General features: G+C 48.4%; 2 protein-coding genes across 4 annotated transcripts in view; both read left to right on the top strand.

Annotated features, from left to right (window-relative positions):
* Nucleotides 1-4413: 4413 nt before the first annotated feature.
* The window catches only part of LOC310671379 (ABC-type organic anion transporter ABCA8-like), an 88103-nt gene continuing 74485 nt past the window's right edge, over nt 4414-18031 (top strand). For all 3 annotated transcript variants that reach the window (XM_083427264.1, XM_083427262.1, XM_083427263.1), the window contains exon 1: nt 4414-4690. The gene's annotated coding sequence lies outside the window, so the exon portion shown is untranslated. The remainder of the gene's footprint in view (nt 4691-18031) is intronic.
* LOC310671278 (uncharacterized protein) lies at nt 7140-9392 on the top strand. Its single transcript, XM_083427023.1, has 2 exons — nt 7140-8163; nt 9065-9392. Exons 1-2 carry the CDS (start codon nt 7294-7296, stop codon nt 9101-9103), a joined length of 909 nt encoding a protein of 302 aa, XP_083283149.1. The 5' UTR covers nt 7140-7293; the 3' UTR covers nt 9104-9392.

Here is an 18031-nt window from a genome sequence, read left to right as displayed (position 1 = left end):
TTACCAGAACCTTCCAGAATCTTTCGTTCAAGCTTCTGTGATGCAGCCTGCTATCAAGCTGCTCATATGTTTTCTGTATACATTATATAGTCTACTACAGTGGCTGAAAAATGTTGCGTTCATTCATTCCCACACTGGTATTGTGAAGTTCCCATGAGTGCGGTCCCAACTTTCTCAGTGTCACACACAGTGAAGCCGGGATAGGAATGCACCTCACTTTTTAAGCATTGTGGGTGGGTGGGTGGGTGGGTGGGTGAGGGGAAGTCCCCACAGTATCTCAGCAGATTGAACATATTAAATAAGATGAAGCACAGGATGTCCTTATTTATAATGAGTTAAAGAAAATGTTTAAGACTTCACCCCCCCCCCCAAACCAGAGGCATTCTTATTAGGACTCATGACACCAGAAATCCAAAAGAAACACAGACCACTACTCATGTATGCCTCAACTGCAGCAAGGATTTTAATAGCAAGAAAATGTAAAGCGAAACCGCCCCCTCAAAGACCGGGGATGGTTTGCTGCAGTGATGCGTAAGGCGATTGCAGCGTGTGACCTGCTGGCCAGTGAGTTTGCACCTCATTCCTTCCGCATTGGTGCTGCCACCACTGCGGCGCACTGGGGCCTGTCTGTTGACAGGATCAAGGATGTGGGCCACTAGAAGTCTGATACTTATGTACGGAAGTGGCGCTGAAGTGCGGTTATTAATATTATTTTGTTCATTCCTAGGTCTGTCTGCCTTACACATCTGGATAGTCGGGTACAGCATTGTCCACTGGGCCAGCAGAAGGGCAATGGAGTCTGGATTCGGACGCAGGCTCGGACTTCCCGACCACGTGCACTTCTCCTGGGTGTCCAGACGAGCAATGTGTTGGAAGGAGTTTCTCATGACGGTGTGGGCGAAGGTGTCTGCGGAAGGCACGCCTGCGGCGATGGTGGTGCAGCTGGGCAAGAACGATTTGCCAGAAGCTCCCGGCTTGAGCTTGCGGACCCGCATGCAGGAGGACTTGGAAGAGTTGAAGGCAGCTCTTCCTGGACTCAAAATTTTTTGGTCGCAGCTTTTGCAGCGACGTGTGTGGCGAGGTAGCCAACGCCCAGCTGCCACCGAGAGTGCCAGGAGGCGCATCGAGAGCGCAGTGGCCAAGAAGGTTCTGGCCTTGGGTGGGATGGTGATCTGTCACCAGGGCATTACCTTCCGTGATGCATCCCTTTACAGGTTTGATGGGATTCATCTGTCTGTGATTGGGAATGATTTGTGGCTGACAGCAGTGTCAGCGGGGTTAAGGGGTTGGTTACAGGAACGAGTGGTTGGCGGCGAGTGCGGGTGTTTGTGTGGCGGATAGGCACTGGTTCAGGTGATAGGGATGGGAGAACAGTCTCGCCATCCCTACGTGAAGGGTATTCCGTTAAAGGAATCCAGGGACTCAACTTGGTTTAGTCAACCCCCAAGAGGGAGTTGTGCCCGTGCCTGAGTCCAGGGGAGCTCTGGGGAGTGAACAGAGTCTGTTCCCAGGCTTTTCACCTACCTCAGGTGTTCACCCTTGGCTGACCTATGATAGAGCTCTGGGTAAGCGCTACCTGCAAGGGTGGAGGGAGCTGGTCGAACCAGAGCCTATGCAACCACTCACTTTTCTGTAATCAATAAAGTTGTGGCCTAAATTCTGGCAAAAACCAAAACTAAAATTTGAGTCAATTGTGTGTTTATTTAGGGGGGAGGTCTGTGGGTCTGAACACACAAAACTAATGAAATGTATAAACTTGAAAAGTATAAATATTTTTTTTTAAAAAAAGTTTCTATGTACTCCTCCTCCTCCTCCTCCTTCTCCCATGTTGTTGTTGTAATCCATTTCAAATGTTAACTTTATCAGGGGAACCATAACTCCAGGCAAAAGACTAAGAGTAGCCCTGATGGATCACGTCCAGTATTCTGTTCTCATAGAGGCCAACTAGATGCATACAGGAATCCCGCAAAGGGGACCTGAACGCAGTAGAGGATCTTAAACCCAGAATCTGGTATTCAGAGGCATTTTGCCCATGACAGAGGACTTTCAGTGTGAAATTGTTGAAAGTGTTTGAAAGCAGCTCTTTCTGGAGCTAGTAAAAAGGGCAAGACTTCTAAAATATATATTCCCTCAAGGACAGGATAAAAGGATGATTGTTGAGCATGGGGCTTTGTTTGTGCCTAAAGTTCAGCTTTCTGATTTTGAGTGATATGAAAAAAAAACATCCCATAGGGGACTAACCTTTGAGGCCCCTCTGTTGTAGTCTAGCAATTTTGAAAGCTACATAAGTGAGCCAGTGAAGGCCAATTCTCTATCATCTATCTATCTATCTATCTATCTATCTATCTATCTATCTATCTATCTATCATCTATCTATCTATCTATCTATCATCTATCTATATCTATCTATCTATCTATCTATCTATCTATCTATCTATCTATCTATCTATCTATCTATCTATCATCTATCTATCTATCTATCTATCTATCTATAATCTATCTATCTATCATCTATCTATCTATCTATCATCTATCTATCTAATCTAACTATCTATTTATCTCCTCCCTGCCTGCCTGCCTCACTATTCTACGTGTTAGGGTTCCCATAGGTAAAAACAAAAACGCCAGCTCTTACACTCTGTGTACAATACACCTTTATGGTTCTATATCTTTCTGCTGTAATAAGACTTTGCTGGTATCTGCTGAAGATGGCACTTGCTATTTCTTCATTTCCATTGTGTTGTTTATCATGAGGTTTCTGGTGCCGTTTCCCACAACAGTAGCGGAACTGTCACATTCTGTCACTACCTGACAAATGGTTAATAGCCAGGACTGAAAAGAAGACCTGCCTGAAAAGGTTCAACATAAAAGCTAGTGTCAAATATGCTTCACACTGCTGCTTGTCCCCTCAGGGCTGGTCCACAATGAATATGACATCAGTGGCTCTATTGACACTTGGTGAATCACTGAAGAGTGTACAAAGTGACTCCGCTGAAAGCGGTATGTCTGAGGGTTGCTTATCTCTCTGATACAATCAAACGCGGGCTGGTGGCAGCTATTGGAGAATCATCCTTGCAAACATACTTAATTGCTGAATGGCCTTAGACTGAGTGCTTTACTCCAATGCAAATGCAATGGGGAGCTTAAAAGTAGTGGAAAGAAAGAAAGGAAGAATTAAGGAAAGCACATACAAAAAATTAACCCTTTGATGAATGTTGAATGCAATTTATATTAATTGATGGAGAATGGTTTGGGGCATGGGTGGGCAAACTAAGGCCTGGGGGCCGGATCCGTCCCAATCGCCTTCTAAATCTGGCCCGCAGATGGTCCAGGAATCAGCGTGTTTTTATATGAGTAGAATGTGTGCTTTTATTTAAAATGCATCTCTGAGTTATTTGTGGAGCATAGGAATTCGTTCACCCCCCCCCCATATAGTACGGCCCCCCACAAGGTCTGAGGGACAGTGGGTGGACTGACCCCCTGCTGAAAAAATTTGCTGACCCCTGGTTTTTGGAGAGAGGGAAATGTTGGAGAAATTTTGGGCTAAGGAATATCTAAGTTATAGATCATAGGTATAGTACATTCAATTGTGAGCTACCCTGATTATCTATGGATGAAGGGCAGTATAACCAACCAACCAACCAACCAACCAACCAACCAACATACATCATTAGAACCAAAATTTTAAAACTGAAATAGCCACCCACCTATAGGGAGAGCTACTCTTGTACCAAACACTTTTTGTGTTTCCTTCTGTTTCTTTCTTGCTCTTTCCTCTCTTTGCAACACTTTCCTGACCATCCTTTCCCCCTTTCCATTCCATATCTTATATACCCCATCTTTCAAAAACAACTAACCCTTAAGCCAGGGGATGCCATGAACTGGCAGGACAACAGGAAGGAGGGAGAAGAAGAAGAGGATCTCAATGAGCGCTGTAGCTGGCATGGGCACACATCGGGTCAAGCTGGGGATGGAGAAGTTGGTGTAGGAAGTACTCTCAGGGTGACAGAGGATGGCGAAGGAATGGGGGTCAGTGTACAGGCACCAGAACAGCAGGACCCAGCACTAGAGGGGTGTCTCCATGAACATAGCAGGCTCTGATGCTAGGGAGCAGTGGGAGGGACGCTCTAAGACAGTGTTTCCCAAACTTGAGTCTCCTGCAGTTTTTGGACTACAGTCCTCATCATCCCTGACCACTGGTCCTGCTAGCTAAGGACAATGGGAGTTGTAGTCCAAAAAAACAGCTGGAGACCCAAGTTTGGCCATGCCTGCTCTAGGAGGATGAGGCAGGTGAGTGCCCACAGCCCAGCTCCCTAGGTGGCCAGGTGAGGCTTGCTAGGACTGGGAAGAGGTGTGTGATTCTTCAGTTGGAGTTGATTCAGAACAGGTGAGGCTCACATGCCTCGTCAAGCCCAGATGCCGCAATCAGCAGGCAAAGTACAGAAGGACAGCAGAGCTGTGTTTGCTCTACTTCCCATGTTGGTTGGACCATAGCTTGGATGTTCCAGGGAGCTCTTTGGGACTAGTATGGGACTAACCTCCAAGTTCACAGACCCCTGGATCAGCTGCAGAGGCAGGAACTTGGCCTGACTGAACTTTGGTCTTTCTATCTGTTGGCCTGCCAGATTGCTGGATTTATGTGCTAGCATCTGCCTTGGGATCGTGCACTCCAGTGGGACTTGATTGCCAGGTAACCTGTGGGTCCAAACAGGCTGGGGGTGGGTGGGGGGAAGCCAGTGGTCTACCTGATGCTGTTGGACTCCCATCATTCCAGATGATTGGCCATGGCGGCAAGAGCTGATGGGAGTTGGAGTCCAACAACCTCTGGAGGGTTGCAGGTTCCCTATTCATTCCTAGTACAAAATAGATTTGGATGTGCTCAGTGGTCATTCCCATCTAACTGCAATGTGCTGACTCGTTGGGGGTGTGGGTGAGAATTGCTACCTGGGGAAGAAGGTAGTTGGCAGAAGACTTCCACATATGTAAACCATTTCAAGTTTTTTTCTATAATTAAGCGGTGTCATGCCCTCCAACATTTCTTTGATGAAAATAGGGACATCTTATTCAATCCTACTACTACTAATATTTATACCCCACCCATCTGACTGAGTTGCCTGAGCCATTCTGGGAGGCTTTCAACATAATGAAAACATAATAAAACATGTAAACTTCCCTATATTAGATGTCTTCTAAAGGTTGCATAGTTACTTATCTCCTGGGGTTGAGGGTCGCATACACTCCAATATTTATCTGATGAAAATAAGGATGTCCTAAGGAAAAGCGGGACATTCCAGGATCAGATCAGAAACTGGGACGGCTTCTGTAAATCCCGGACTGTCCCTGGAAAATAGGGACACTTGGAGGGTCTGTCGTGTATACATTTTATGAAATAAATGAATAAATAAGGAAATAAAATAGGGACAATGTTCCATGGAAGTGGGAGGGAAGTTTGGAGTGGGGACACAGGATTTCCCCCTTGGAATTCTTGCAAATTATGAAGAGGTAAAAAGGTTGCTCCCCCCCCCCCCCCGAGTGAAGATGAGATAGTGGGTGTGGGAACCTCTCTGTGACAAGGTTTTTAAACCTGTGTTTTCCAAATCACTTCAATGGCCCCAGAAGACTCAAAGGGAATTATAATCTGTTCTGTTGTCCTTGGCCATGGTTACAAGGACCAGCCCTAGTGGAGGCCTCCTTCCACAAGGTTTATGCTGTAAGCCAGTGGTTTTCAGACAGTGTGCCATGGCACCCTGCCTTGAATGATGGTCAGCGGTACCGTGGGCAAAACTGGCCTCTGTCCCTCTTTCCTTCCTTCCCTCCTCTAATGTCCTCTCGTGTCTCTGGCTCCCAAAGGCTTGCACAGCTGTTGCAGCAGCCCTGGCTACAAGCTCCCCAGGCAAATGGTGCCTCTCAGGCTGGCCAGAGGCTGCTGGTTGCCAGGAGCTGAGGTGGCCTCAGAGTAAGCAAGCAAGTGAGGGAGGGAGCCCAGCTAGCCAGTGCACCAGCCCTTGCTGTTGGGAATGGACAGACAAGAGGGAGGTGTCCTGCTGGCCTTTCTTGTGCTTTCTGTGTACAAGGCTTGCCTGTGAACTGAGTGCCTGGCACTGAAGGGAAGCCTTTCTGCCATCCAGACCTGCCATTGCCCAGTGTTGCCTCCAAGGTGAGCAAGGTGCTGGCCTCACATTCACCTTTGGCCAGTCTGCTTAGGGCCACTAAGGCTTGGGGCATCCTCTTCCCAGGCCCCTGTAGGGCAGTGTGAGGAGGCACCTCACTTTAGGGTGGGGAGGGGGTGGCTCAGAAAACAGGGGCAAAGATGGAGGTTGCCTGGCGGACTTGAAAGGAGAGGAGGCTGAGGGAACCCTCCACAAAGGAGGGTGTTCGAAAAAGGGTGAGGGGCTGCCGGCTCTGCAGGCAAGGGGTGACATAACTGGGCTCCTGAGCCCCACAGGGGTGCTGCAGAAAGAATATAGTTGGTCAAGGGAACCGTGGACTCAAAAAGGTTGAAAACCTCCAGCATTTGGTAAAACATACTGTTTACATGAGGGACGTGGGTGGTGCTGTGGGTTAAACCACAGAGCCTAGGATTTGCCGATCAGAAGGTCGGCGGTTCGAATCCCTGCAACGGGGTGAGCTCCCGTTGCTTGGTTCCTGCTCCTGCCAACCTAGCACTTCAAAAACACGTCAAAGTGCAAGTAGATAAATAGGTACTGCTCCAGCGGGAAGGTAAACGGCGTTTCCATGCGCTGCTGTGGTTTGTCAGAAGCGGCTTAGTCATGCTGGCCACATGACCCAGAAGCTGTACGCCGGCTCCCTTGGCCAATAAAGCAACCCCAGAGTTGGCCACGTGTTATGTACTGAGTTGAATAGGATCCAAACTGCAGCAGTCTGATTGGTCCTAGAACAATAGGATCCAAATTGCAGCAGTCTGATTGGTCCTAGAACAATGCAGCAGTATGATTGGTTGGCAGGAACCAACCAATCATGCTCCAGATATAAGTGAATCCACAACCTGATTGGCTTACAGTAGAATTCCAGAATTAGCCAATCATGTGCAGCCTATTGTGTAAATAATGTATATAAAGCAGATACTTTGAGGGGACATTCATTCCTCCTCACCACTATGAGCGGAATAAAGGGCATGAAATCACTTTGCGACTCTGAGTATATTTCACTGGCGACGAAGGTGGGATCCCGCTGAGCTGACTGCCACACACAGCACCGCAGCACCGCCACCTGCCGCACCGCTGCCTCGCACCGTGTATCCAGGCTTCAGCTCCGGGACACAAGGAACTCAGAATGGCAACCGACAGCAGCTTCTCGCCGTTCAACCCAGCATCTGGAGACTGGGAAGCGTACGCCTCCCGTTTCACCTTCCTCCTAGAAGCCAAAGGGGTCACTGATGAAGAAGACGCCAAGAAGAGGGCAATATTCTTCAGCGTCTGCGGAGAGGAGACGTTTGAAATCGCCCGGGCTCTCCTTGCGCCTGAAGACGTCGCTACTGTTCCATACAAAACAATAATGGAACAGCTGAAGGGGCACTTTTCGCCACAGCCCTCAGTGGTGGCTCGTCGAAATGCCTTCTACGCAAAGCGGCAAGCCCCCGGGGAAACCATAACTGGGTTTGTGACCTCTCTCCGCCAAGCCGCCCGGTTCTGCAACTTCTCAGAGCTGGAGAACATGCTTCGTGACCGCCTCGTCGGTGGCCTGGAGGATGAGAAGCTGCAACGACGCCTCTACGCTAAGAAGGACCTAACGTTCCAGGTCGCTCTGGAGGAGGCCCTGGCAACGGAAGCTGCCAAGAGGTCGACGCAAGAGGCACGGCCGAGACTGCCACCCCAACCAAGGGTCCACCACGAAGACCTCACCGACGACTCAGGATCTGACAGGGAGGAGGTGCACCGAGTACAGCAGCGCTCTCAAGCAGCCCACATACCACAGCTGCCTCGACGAGAAGGAGGGAACTGCGCAAGCTGCGGGGAAAGTCACGAGAGGAGGACCTGCCGTTTCCGCAACGCAGAGTGCAGGCAGTGCAGAAAATTGGGACACATCGCCCGGGTGTGTCGAGCTCGGTCCACCCGACGCCAGGCATCAGATGACCAATCCAAGAGCCCCAGGTCCAGGGGCCCAACGCACCAAGGCAACTCGACGGAGCTCACGGACTTCCAGGTATACCAGTTGCCCCACCCCAACGTAGAGAAAATTTATGTAGAGGTACAGATAGAGGGCGCCCCATGCCGCATGGAGCTTGACACGGGTTCAACTCTATCCATAATCTCGGCAAAGACCTTAAGGAAACTGTGTCCTACTGGGGGTCCCAAACTCAGGCCGGCCCCATTCACCCTCCGGGACTTCCAGAAACGTAAGGTCCCCACAATGGGGGTGGGGACCTTCAGGGTGCAATACCGAGGGCGGACGCGGCAACTGGACTTGCTTGTGGTCAAGGGCCCCTACATTAGCTTACTGGGATTGGCATGGTTTGGACCACTGGGGCTAGCCATCACCGGGGTGAACCACACTACCTTACAAGTGGACGTGGACGCCATATGCAAGGAATTTCCAGGAGTTTTCGATGGGAAATTGGGACAGTATACGGGCCCCCCCATTGCGCTACAGCTTGACCCCGCAGTACGACCGGTCAGGCTCAAGGCCCGCCGGGTCCCGTTCGCCCTGAAACCCCGTATAGACGAGGAATTGGACCGGCTCGTGGAGCAAGGAGTGCTGGAGCCGGTGCCTAATGCCCCCTGGGAAACCCCAATCGTCACACCCGTCAAGCCCAATGGTTCGGTCCGCATCTGCGCAGACTACAAATGTACCATAAACAAGGCCCTCACGGCCCATGCATACCCAGTGCCAGTGGTCAGCCATGTCCTTGCCACCCTGGCTGGGTCGAAATTTTTTGGCAAGCTGGACTTAGCCCAAGCATATCAACAGCTGCCAGTAGATGAGGCCACAGCAGAGGCACAGACGATTGTGACGCACAGAGGAGCCTTCAGGGTAAAGCGGCTGCAATTCGGTGTCAGTGTGGCACCAGGCATATTCCAGAATCTAATGGACTCGCTCCTTAAAGGGATTCCTGGCGTCACCCCCTTCTTCGATGATGTGTTGATTGCCGGGCCCACACCAGAGGAGTTTGAGGACCGCCTCCGCACCGTTCTGCACCGTTTCCAGACGGCGGGTCTCAAGGTGAAGCGGGAAAAATGCCTACTAGGAGTGCCTCAGGTGGACTTTCTGGGATTTATGGTGGACGCAGAAGGGGTCCACCCGACTGGGGACAAGGTACGGGCCATTTGTGATGCCCCAGCGCCCAAGAGCAAGACTGAACTTCAGGCCTTCTTGGGACTATTGAACTTTTACCATTCCTTCCTTCCCCACAAGGCGGCGGTAGCGGAGCCCCTACACAGACTTTTGGACAAGCGGGCCCCTTGGGTGTGGGGCCAGCGCCAGGAGGCTGCATTCCAGGCAGTCAAGGACTTGCTTGTCTCAAACTCAGTCTTGGCACACTTCGACGAGAGGCTGCCGGTGGTGCTAGCATGCGACGCCTCACCCTATGGCATTGGCGCTGTCCTGGGACACCAACTCCCGGACGGAAGAGAGGTACCGGTAGCATACTTTTCCCAGACACTCAACGCAACCGAGCGGAACTACTCACAAATAGACAAGGAGGGGCTGGCAATTGTGAAAGGAGTAAAAAAATTCCATGATTTCTTGTACGGGCGGCCCTTCACCGTGGTGACTGACCACAAACCGTTGCTTGGCTTGTTTGCCCCCGAAAAGCAGACCCCCCAAGTGCTGTCTCCTCGCGTCCTCAGGTGGTCAATTTTCCTTGCCAGCTACCAGTATGCACTGATTCACCGACCTGGGAAGGCAATGGGCCATGCAGACGCCCTCAGCAGGCTACCACTACCGGAAACAGGCCCCGACCCAGCACCCGCACAAGAGGTTATGAGCATGGAGCTGCTTCCCGACCGCCCCATTCAGGCACAAGAAGTTGCACACCATTCCAAGAAAGACAGGGTCATCTCCCGGGTCCTGGACTGGGTGTGGAGGGGATGGCCCAGCAGCAGCCCCGGGCCAGAATTCGCTGGCTACACAACCCGCAAACATGAACTGTCAGCCCACAAGGGGTGCCTGTTATGGGGAAGCAGGGTCGTGGTTCCCCAGCCCCTCCGCAAAAGGGTCCTCACAGCCCTACACGAGACACACCCAGGGGTAGTAAGAATGAAGGCCCTGGCCAGGAGTTATGTGTGGTGGCCGGGGATCGACGGAGAGATAGAGGCCTGGGTCAAACACTGCCAGGCCTGCCAAGAATCCCGCCCAGATCCCCCAAGGGCCCCAGTACAGTCCTGGGAGTCCGCCCGAGCACCATGGTCACGCCTGCATGTGGACTTCGCCGGCCCCTTTCAGGGGAAAACATTCTTCATAGTGGTGGACTCCTACACCAAATGGCTGGAAGTCGCACTGGTACCGTCCACTTCTACATCCGCAGCCATCCGTGTACTACGCAAGCTGTTTGCAACCCATGGGCTCCCTGACACTCTCGTCTCAGACAACGGGACTGCATTTACGTCAGAAGAATTCCAAACCTTCACAGCGCAGAACGCCATCCGCCACATCCGTTCGGCGCCATTCCACCCTGCCACCAATGGCCAAGCAGAACGCATGGTGCGGACCACCAAGGACACCCTTCGCCGCATGACGCAAGGGGACTGGGAGTACCGCCTTGCCACATTCCTCCTAGCACAGCACAGCACCCCCAGCTCAACGACTGGCCGGAGCCCCGCTGAACTACTAATGGGTCGGCGCCTTGCAATCAGATTGGACCGCCTTCACCCCGATAGAGCGCAGGATGAGGTAGTGGTGGGGGAAGGCAGGAACCCCCGGACCTTCAAGGCCCAGGACCCAGTGTACGCAAAGAATTTTGGGGCAGGCCCAGCATGGGTTCCCGCCACAGTCACCAGGGCCACTGGCCCCGTGTCATACGAGGTGCTAACGGATGGGGGGCAATGTTGGCGCCGCCACTGCGACCAGATACGCCGACGATTCCCGGGAGAAAACCAGGAGGAGGAAAGGTCAGAGGAGTCCCAAGGGAACAGAGGGGCAGGGAGGCCCATAGAGCAGGAGGGGCCAGCAGGAGAGGCAGAATCAGTAAATACAGAGAGAACCCGCGAGGCCGAAAGGACACTGGAACCAGAACCACGACTGAGCGAGCCGGTTGCGCCAGACCAAACAGGCCCATCACAGCCAGCATCCTTGGAACACGAGCCAGAACCTGAACCCCGGACCAGGGAACACCACAGGCCGCAACGCACACGTAGGCCGCCGGCGTACCTCGAGGACTATGAATGCGACCTCCCGGGCAGGACTGGAACTTAGAGGGGAGGGGTGTTATGTACTGAGTTGAATAGGATCCAAACTGCAGCAGTCTGATTGGTCCTAGAACAATAGGATCCAAATTGCAGCAGTCTGATTGGTCCTAGAACAATGCAGCAGTATGATTGGTTGGCAGGAACCAACCAATCATGCTCCAGATATAAGTGAATCCACAACCTGATTGGCTTACAGTAGAATTCCAGAATTAGCCAATCATGTGCAGCCTATTGTGTAAATAATGTATATAAAGCAGATACTTTGAGGGGACATTCATTCCTCCTCACCACTATGAGCGGAATAAAGGGCATGAAATCACTTTGCGACTCTGAGTATATTTCACCACGACTGGACCTAATGGTCAGGGGTCTCTTTACCTTTACCTTACTGTTTACATGTAGGCTCCATTAAAAAACAAACAACCCCCCCCCCCAAGAATTGAGAAGGTGGGCTTGAAAGAAATCAACTCCCAGCCCTGGGGGTGCATGGACTATTGGGGAGTTTGAAATTAAAACGTGTTTCCGATTGCTCCTATTATAAAGCCTGTAGTTGGTATATTCAATATACCGTATGTGAGATTTAATGACTTTACTAATGGAAAACATGTGTTGGGGCTGGTAAATGAGCTTTTGTTTGGCACTCGAGGTGCTTTCCACGGGTGTGAAAACTGAGCCGCCAAAGGCAGTGGATGTTCCAGCAAGAGAAGGGGAGGTTCATTCGTTGGTGGGGAGTATTATATTAAGGGAGATTGATCAGCTGTGCTGGAATAATAGCAGCTGCTTTGGCAAAGCAAAAGGGTGACACATTGAGGTTTGCGTCAAAGGGTAGCTGTGGAAGGGGCTTCATAACAAAACGAAAAGGATGGTGAAACGATACTAACGGCAGAGGGTTATATATTCTCATCATTCAGTGACAAGGGCAGCTTGGCCTTCGTGGCTGAAAAGAACCAAAATTGCTTCAGTGAAGGTGCTCAGTAGCCTCAATGCTAAGTCATACTTTCCTTAACCGATGGGGAAATTCACTGGGCATCCCATAGTCCCATCAGTGTTTCCTGGCTCCGGATCACCCAGTCCTCCCAGATCCGCAAAAATAAGACCTTAAACTGCCCAACAAGCACGGCAGGGCATAAAACCCAAACCACAATATGAATTCAGCTTCACAAGGAGATGAGGAAGATGTTAAAAGGGCTTCTGGATTTGATATCCGGATAAAATGGCAGGAATGGTTTTGGTTTTTTAAAACAGAAACAAAAATAAAAGGATATTTCTAACATTGCATTTCCTGCTTTTTGCCACAAGAACAAATCTACCCAAATGTCAGATTTGAAGTGCTTTGCCCTTGTGGTGTTGATCTGGTTCAGATTTCAATGGCAACGAGAGCACCACTGTATCCTTCCAGACAGTCTGGGATGCAATCAGATCACCTAGGATTTGTTTACTTCTGCCAACAAGAGATAAATAAATGCAAACTATTTTGCTTGTTTGTATCAGGCTTCTTGGAAAATGACTACGTGGTACCTTAAAGATTATAAATATATGTATTTGCCTACATGTTTATTAGGGACAAGGATGCCTCCATTACCCACTCAGGCTGCAGTCCTCTGTGTACCTTTGCATGTAATTCCTTCTTGAAACCAGTGGGACTTAGGCCTGCAGGCTAGCAACAACTCTTATCTAAATAGATCACTTGATTTCAACCACTCCTATCACAAATCTGAAGAATGAACACTAGCGAGTGTGTCTTATTTATGTACAGTGCTTGCCACTAGGATTGTGTGTTGCGTTTTAATTATTCTGAGCTGGTTTAGGAGAGGGAAATGGGTTTTGCCTGGGAAATGGTATAAAATATAATGAAGAAATGTATAAATAAACCCCAGCGCATACAATGCCAGTGTGGTGTAGTGGTTAAGAGCGGTAGTCTCGTAATCTGGGGGACCGGGTTCGTGTCTCCGCTCCTCCACATGCAGCTGCTGGGTGACCTTGGGCTAGTCACGCTTCTTTGAAGTCTCTTAGCCCCACTCACCTCACAGAGTGTTTGTTGTGGGGGAGGAAGGGAAAGGAGAATGTTAGCCGCTTTGAGACTCCTTAAAAGGGAGTGAAAGGCGGGATATCAAATCCAAACTCTTCTTCTTCTTCTCTTCTACTTGGGGCTCAGCCACACTTCCACTATTCCCCTGCCTATTATTATTATTATTATTATTATTATTATTATTATTATTATATTTTTAACCCACTCATCTGGCTGGGTTTCCCCAGCCACTCTGGGCGGATTCCAACAAAGATTAAACATACATAAAAATGTCACACATTAAAAACTTCAGGTGTCTTCTAAATGTCAGGTAGTTGTTTATCTCTTTGACATCTGATGGGAGGGCGTTCCACAGGGCAGGCACCACTACCGAGAAGGCCCTCTGCCTGGTTCCCTGTAGCTTTGCTTCTCGCAGTGAGGGAACTGCCAGAAGGCCACTCAGCACTGGACCTCAGCGTCTGGCCAGAACAATGGGGGTGGAGACACTCATTCAGGTATAGTGTGGGTCCAACGCATGTCCTATAGGTCTGAGCAGTTTTGCCTTTGCCCCTCTGCATTCCCCCCAGAAAACTTGCTCTTTAGTGATAAATCAGAGCAAACATCGACCCAGATTTTTTCCCTGGGAGAAGGAGTGGGACAAGGGTAAAACTCCCATCAAATAAAGAGTTTTAGTGGGGTTTTTTTCCCCATTTGCTTGTTTTACACATATTAAAAAGTGGATATTTCTGCTGGCAGCTGTTACTTGGGATTTTGTAGGTATCTGCCATATATACAGCATGTGCTGCCCATGACCCAAACTTCCTCCCCTCTCCCCTCTCCTGTGCCACATAAGACTCGTTGGACTCTGTTGCAACCTGTAAGATATCAACCAGACTAGAGCTTTGAAAGTAAATGAATCTGTTCTGCATGCAGAACCCAGGCGCCCTCTTGTGCGTAAACCAGACAGATAATCTTTCAGACCGAACCGCACAGGATCTGCAAGATAGTATTCAATTTCTTTTCAAAATACAGATTTCTTTTTCAAGAATACTTTTCAGATTAGAAACAGATGCTAGGGGAAGCTGTTTAGAGAAGAAGATTGCACAACTATATACCTGACCTGAGATGCCCCTATTTCCATATGAAGTGAAGACTGAATTCTGTTGTTTCATTGTCAGGCTTTTTTTCTTTTTTCTTTTTTTTAATGCATAGAATAGAAAAAGGTCAAGATGTTGACCTTTTAAATGTCGAAATAATCGGACAGAAAAGACATTTTCTTGCAAGCTCCTTGGCTCCCTTTTCAAATGAGTGAGTAAGGGCTAATATTTTCTTGCTTGTGGGCCGTGCTGGAGAACATTTTTCATCCCGAGGGCCACATTCGCTTCTGGGCGACTTTGTGAGGGCCACATAACAGTGGTGGGCAAGACCAGAAGCAAATTTCATGAATGCAAATTTTACCTTTGTACAGCAGGGTAGTTTCTACGCACACAAACACCCCTCTCTATCCTTCATCCAAGCAAGAGCCATTATTGAGGAAATATCCCACCCAGGAAAGTACACTCAAGCATACCCTTCAGCATTTTTCTGATGAAAATAGAGATCTTTACTACTTTACTACTACTACTTTACTACTACTTCACTACTAGCTTACTACCATTTTATTACTATTTTACTACCATCTTACTACTACCTTACTACTACCTTACTAACATCCATTACTATTTTACTACTATCTTACTACCATGTTGTTACCACTTTACCCTAGGACGCGGGTGGCGCTGTGGGTTAAAGCCTCAGTGCCTAGGACTTGCCGATCGAAAGGTCGGCGGTTCGAATCCCCGCAGCGGGGTGCGCTCCCGCTGTTCGGTCCCAGCGCCTGCCAACCTAGCAGTTCGAAAGCACCCCTGGGTGCAAGTAGATAAATAGGGACCGCTTACTAGCGGGAAGGTAAACGGCGTTTCCGTGGCTCGCCAGAGCAGCGATGTCACGCTGGCCACATGACCCAGAAGTGTCTTCGGACAGCGCTGGCCCTTTGAGTGAGATGGGCGCACAACCCTAGAGTCTGTCAAGACTGGCCCGTACGGGCAGGGGTACCTTTACCTTTACTTACTACGCACACAACACCCCTCTCTATCCTTCATCCAAGCAAGCAAGAGCCATTATTGAGGAAATATCCCACCCAGGAAAGTACACTCAAGCATACCCTTCAACATTTTTCTGATGAAAATAGATCTTTACTACTACTTCACCACTACCTTACTACCACTTTACTACTATTTTACTACTACCCTACTACCACTTTACTACTATTTTACTATTACCTTACTACTACTTTACTACCATTTTACTACTGTTTTACTACCACTTCACTACCGCTTTACTACTACTTACTGCCATTTTACTACTGCCTTACTACCATGTTACAACTGCTTTACTACTATTCTACTACTACTTTACTACCGTGTTACTACTACTTTGCTACTGTTTTACTACCATTTTACTACTACTTTACTACTGTTTTACTACTATTTTACTACTATTCCAGTACTTTACTATTTTTTACCATTACTTAACTGCTACTTCACTACTGGTTTACTATTGCTTTACTACCACTTTACGTCCACTTTACTACTGCTACGTTATTACTTATACTACTTTACTATTTATACCCTATTTATGCAGTAGACCTTCCTGAACAATGACATGCCTGTCTATAGTATTGTTACTATTTTATTAATTGTATATACTGCCCTTCATCCGTAGATTTAAGGTTGGTTTACAACATAAAAATGCAAGGTAAAAAACACAAAATACACAATAAAAACAAGAACAAGAACAAGCCAATAAGCCTCCTCCCTCACCCTCTCCTTTGGCTTGTCCTTCACTCATGACTTCTCTCTTGTTCCTTGATCTTAACTTCCCCACTTTTGCAAACCTTCCAGTTGTCCCTAATTTTCCCGGGACAGTCCCAGATTTATTGAAGCTGTCCTGGTTTCTGATGTTATCCTGCTTTTCCTTAGGACGTCCCTATGTTCATTGGAGAAATGTTAGAGGGTATGGAGTTATACAACCCCCAAGCCATCCGAAGGCAACCTGTATAGGGAAGTTTTTTAATGTTTACTGTTTTATTACCTTTTTATATGTTTTGGAAGCCGCCCAGAGCGGCTAGAGCAACCCAGGCAGATGGATGTGGTGTAAATACAGTGGTACCTCGGGTTACATATGCTTCAGGTTACATATGCTTCAGGTTACACACTCCGCTATCCCAGAAATAGTGCTTCAGGTTAAGAACTTTGCTTCAGGATGAGAACAGAAATCGTGACCCGGCGGCGCGGCGGCAGCAGGAGGCCCCATTAGCTAAAGTGGTGCTTCAGGTTAAGAACAGTTTCAGTTTAAGAACGGACCTCCAGAACAATTAAGTACTTAACCTGAGGTACCACTGTAGTAAAATTGTTGTTACAGAACAGGGCACCCCTATTTTCATCGGAGAAATGTTGGAGAGTATGCTTTTGTCCTCACCTCAGTTTTGACTACTGGCTCCTCACACAGCTCCTGTCTCACGGCAGTGTGTTGCCCATCGCTCAGTTCTGACTAAAGGATTTTATGCGGCCATTGCTGGCGAGGACATTTTGGGAGCCAAAATATCCAACACCACTAAATTCTGGTGTACTTCTTTAGCATAATAGTGTAAACGGGGATCAACATACAAGCAATGAGAAGCCATTCCGCCCCCCCCCTCACTACTTTATATGGAAACAACTGGAAAAACCTCTGTGATTGAGGCTACCAACATGCCTGTTTGTACAATGAACACTTCTGAGGTAATTCTTTGGCCTCTCAGTTTGCCCACTCGCTGCTGCTTATTCATGTTACTGGTTTCTCTGTTGAAAAAATACAGAGAGCTGAAGGAGGAAGTTGAAAGATTTCTTTCCGGTGCTATTTTTCCAGAAAAAGAGGTGCTGGGACTCACAATGAAGTCCTCTTATAATGGCAATGGTGCCCACCTGAGAGGCGATGAAACTGAGTTCCAGCTGGAAAAAAGCGCTGATTCTTTCCCACTTTCTGTGTCAGCTCAATGTGCTTTGGAAGGCGCTGAATAATTCTTTCGGATCTGACTTTTAAACGTACTTTTTGTCTGTCTCTTGGGGCGAGAAGTGACTAAAAGGGTTGGAGCTCACTTCTTGAAAAATCCAAGAGAGCCCACTGAGGTCTAGAAAGTTTGGGGAGCCTTCTTCTGCGCTCTTCATAAAAACAAGCAGGTCCATTTGCCGTTCCATTTCTGTGGCTTTTATGTTTGTCCTTATTGCTATTTTAGTGATGGTTGTCTTTATTATTTAATGATTTACTTTGGCATCTTTTTTCACCCAGCCCTTCAAACAAGTTCCCTGGGCAGCTTTCAAGGTCATAAAATACGGTCAAAAGGGAAGAATATTGCCAAAGCAACCCACACTAGATAAAAGCAGCAAAATCTAAAAGCCGCAGAGAAGTCTGCAGCTGAGCTCTTTTTATTGTCTGTTTGCTAGCTTTTGTTTGTTTAGGCTCAGGGACAGCTTTGGGTTTCCAAATGTGTGGGTTCAAATCATCGCAGCCTTTTAAGATTTGTTATTGATTTTGGGTGTTGATTTGCTTTTGTTTAAACAGGTGAAGTTAGTACTATATA

Source organism: Podarcis tiliguerta (assembly GCF_965153285.1).
Source record: "Podarcis tiliguerta genome assembly, chromosome: 2".
Lineage (NCBI taxonomy): Eukaryota > Metazoa > Chordata > Lepidosauria > Squamata > Lacertidae > Podarcis > Podarcis tiliguerta.
Note: the sequence above shows the minus strand (reverse complement) of the source record. Positions and strands in the feature narration are given on the sequence as shown.

What these genes read in the sequence shown, in the direction of transcription:
- LOC310671278 (XM_083427023.1), top strand. Translation starts at nt 7,294, where the DNA reads ATGGCAACCGACAGCAGCTTCTCGCCGTTCAACCCAGCATCTGGAGAC. An exon ending in CGGAGCTCACGGACTTCCAG is followed by an intron (nt 8,164 to 9,064) that starts GTATACCAGTTG and finishes CGCTCCTTAAAG; the next exon opens with GGATTCCTGGCGTCACCCCC.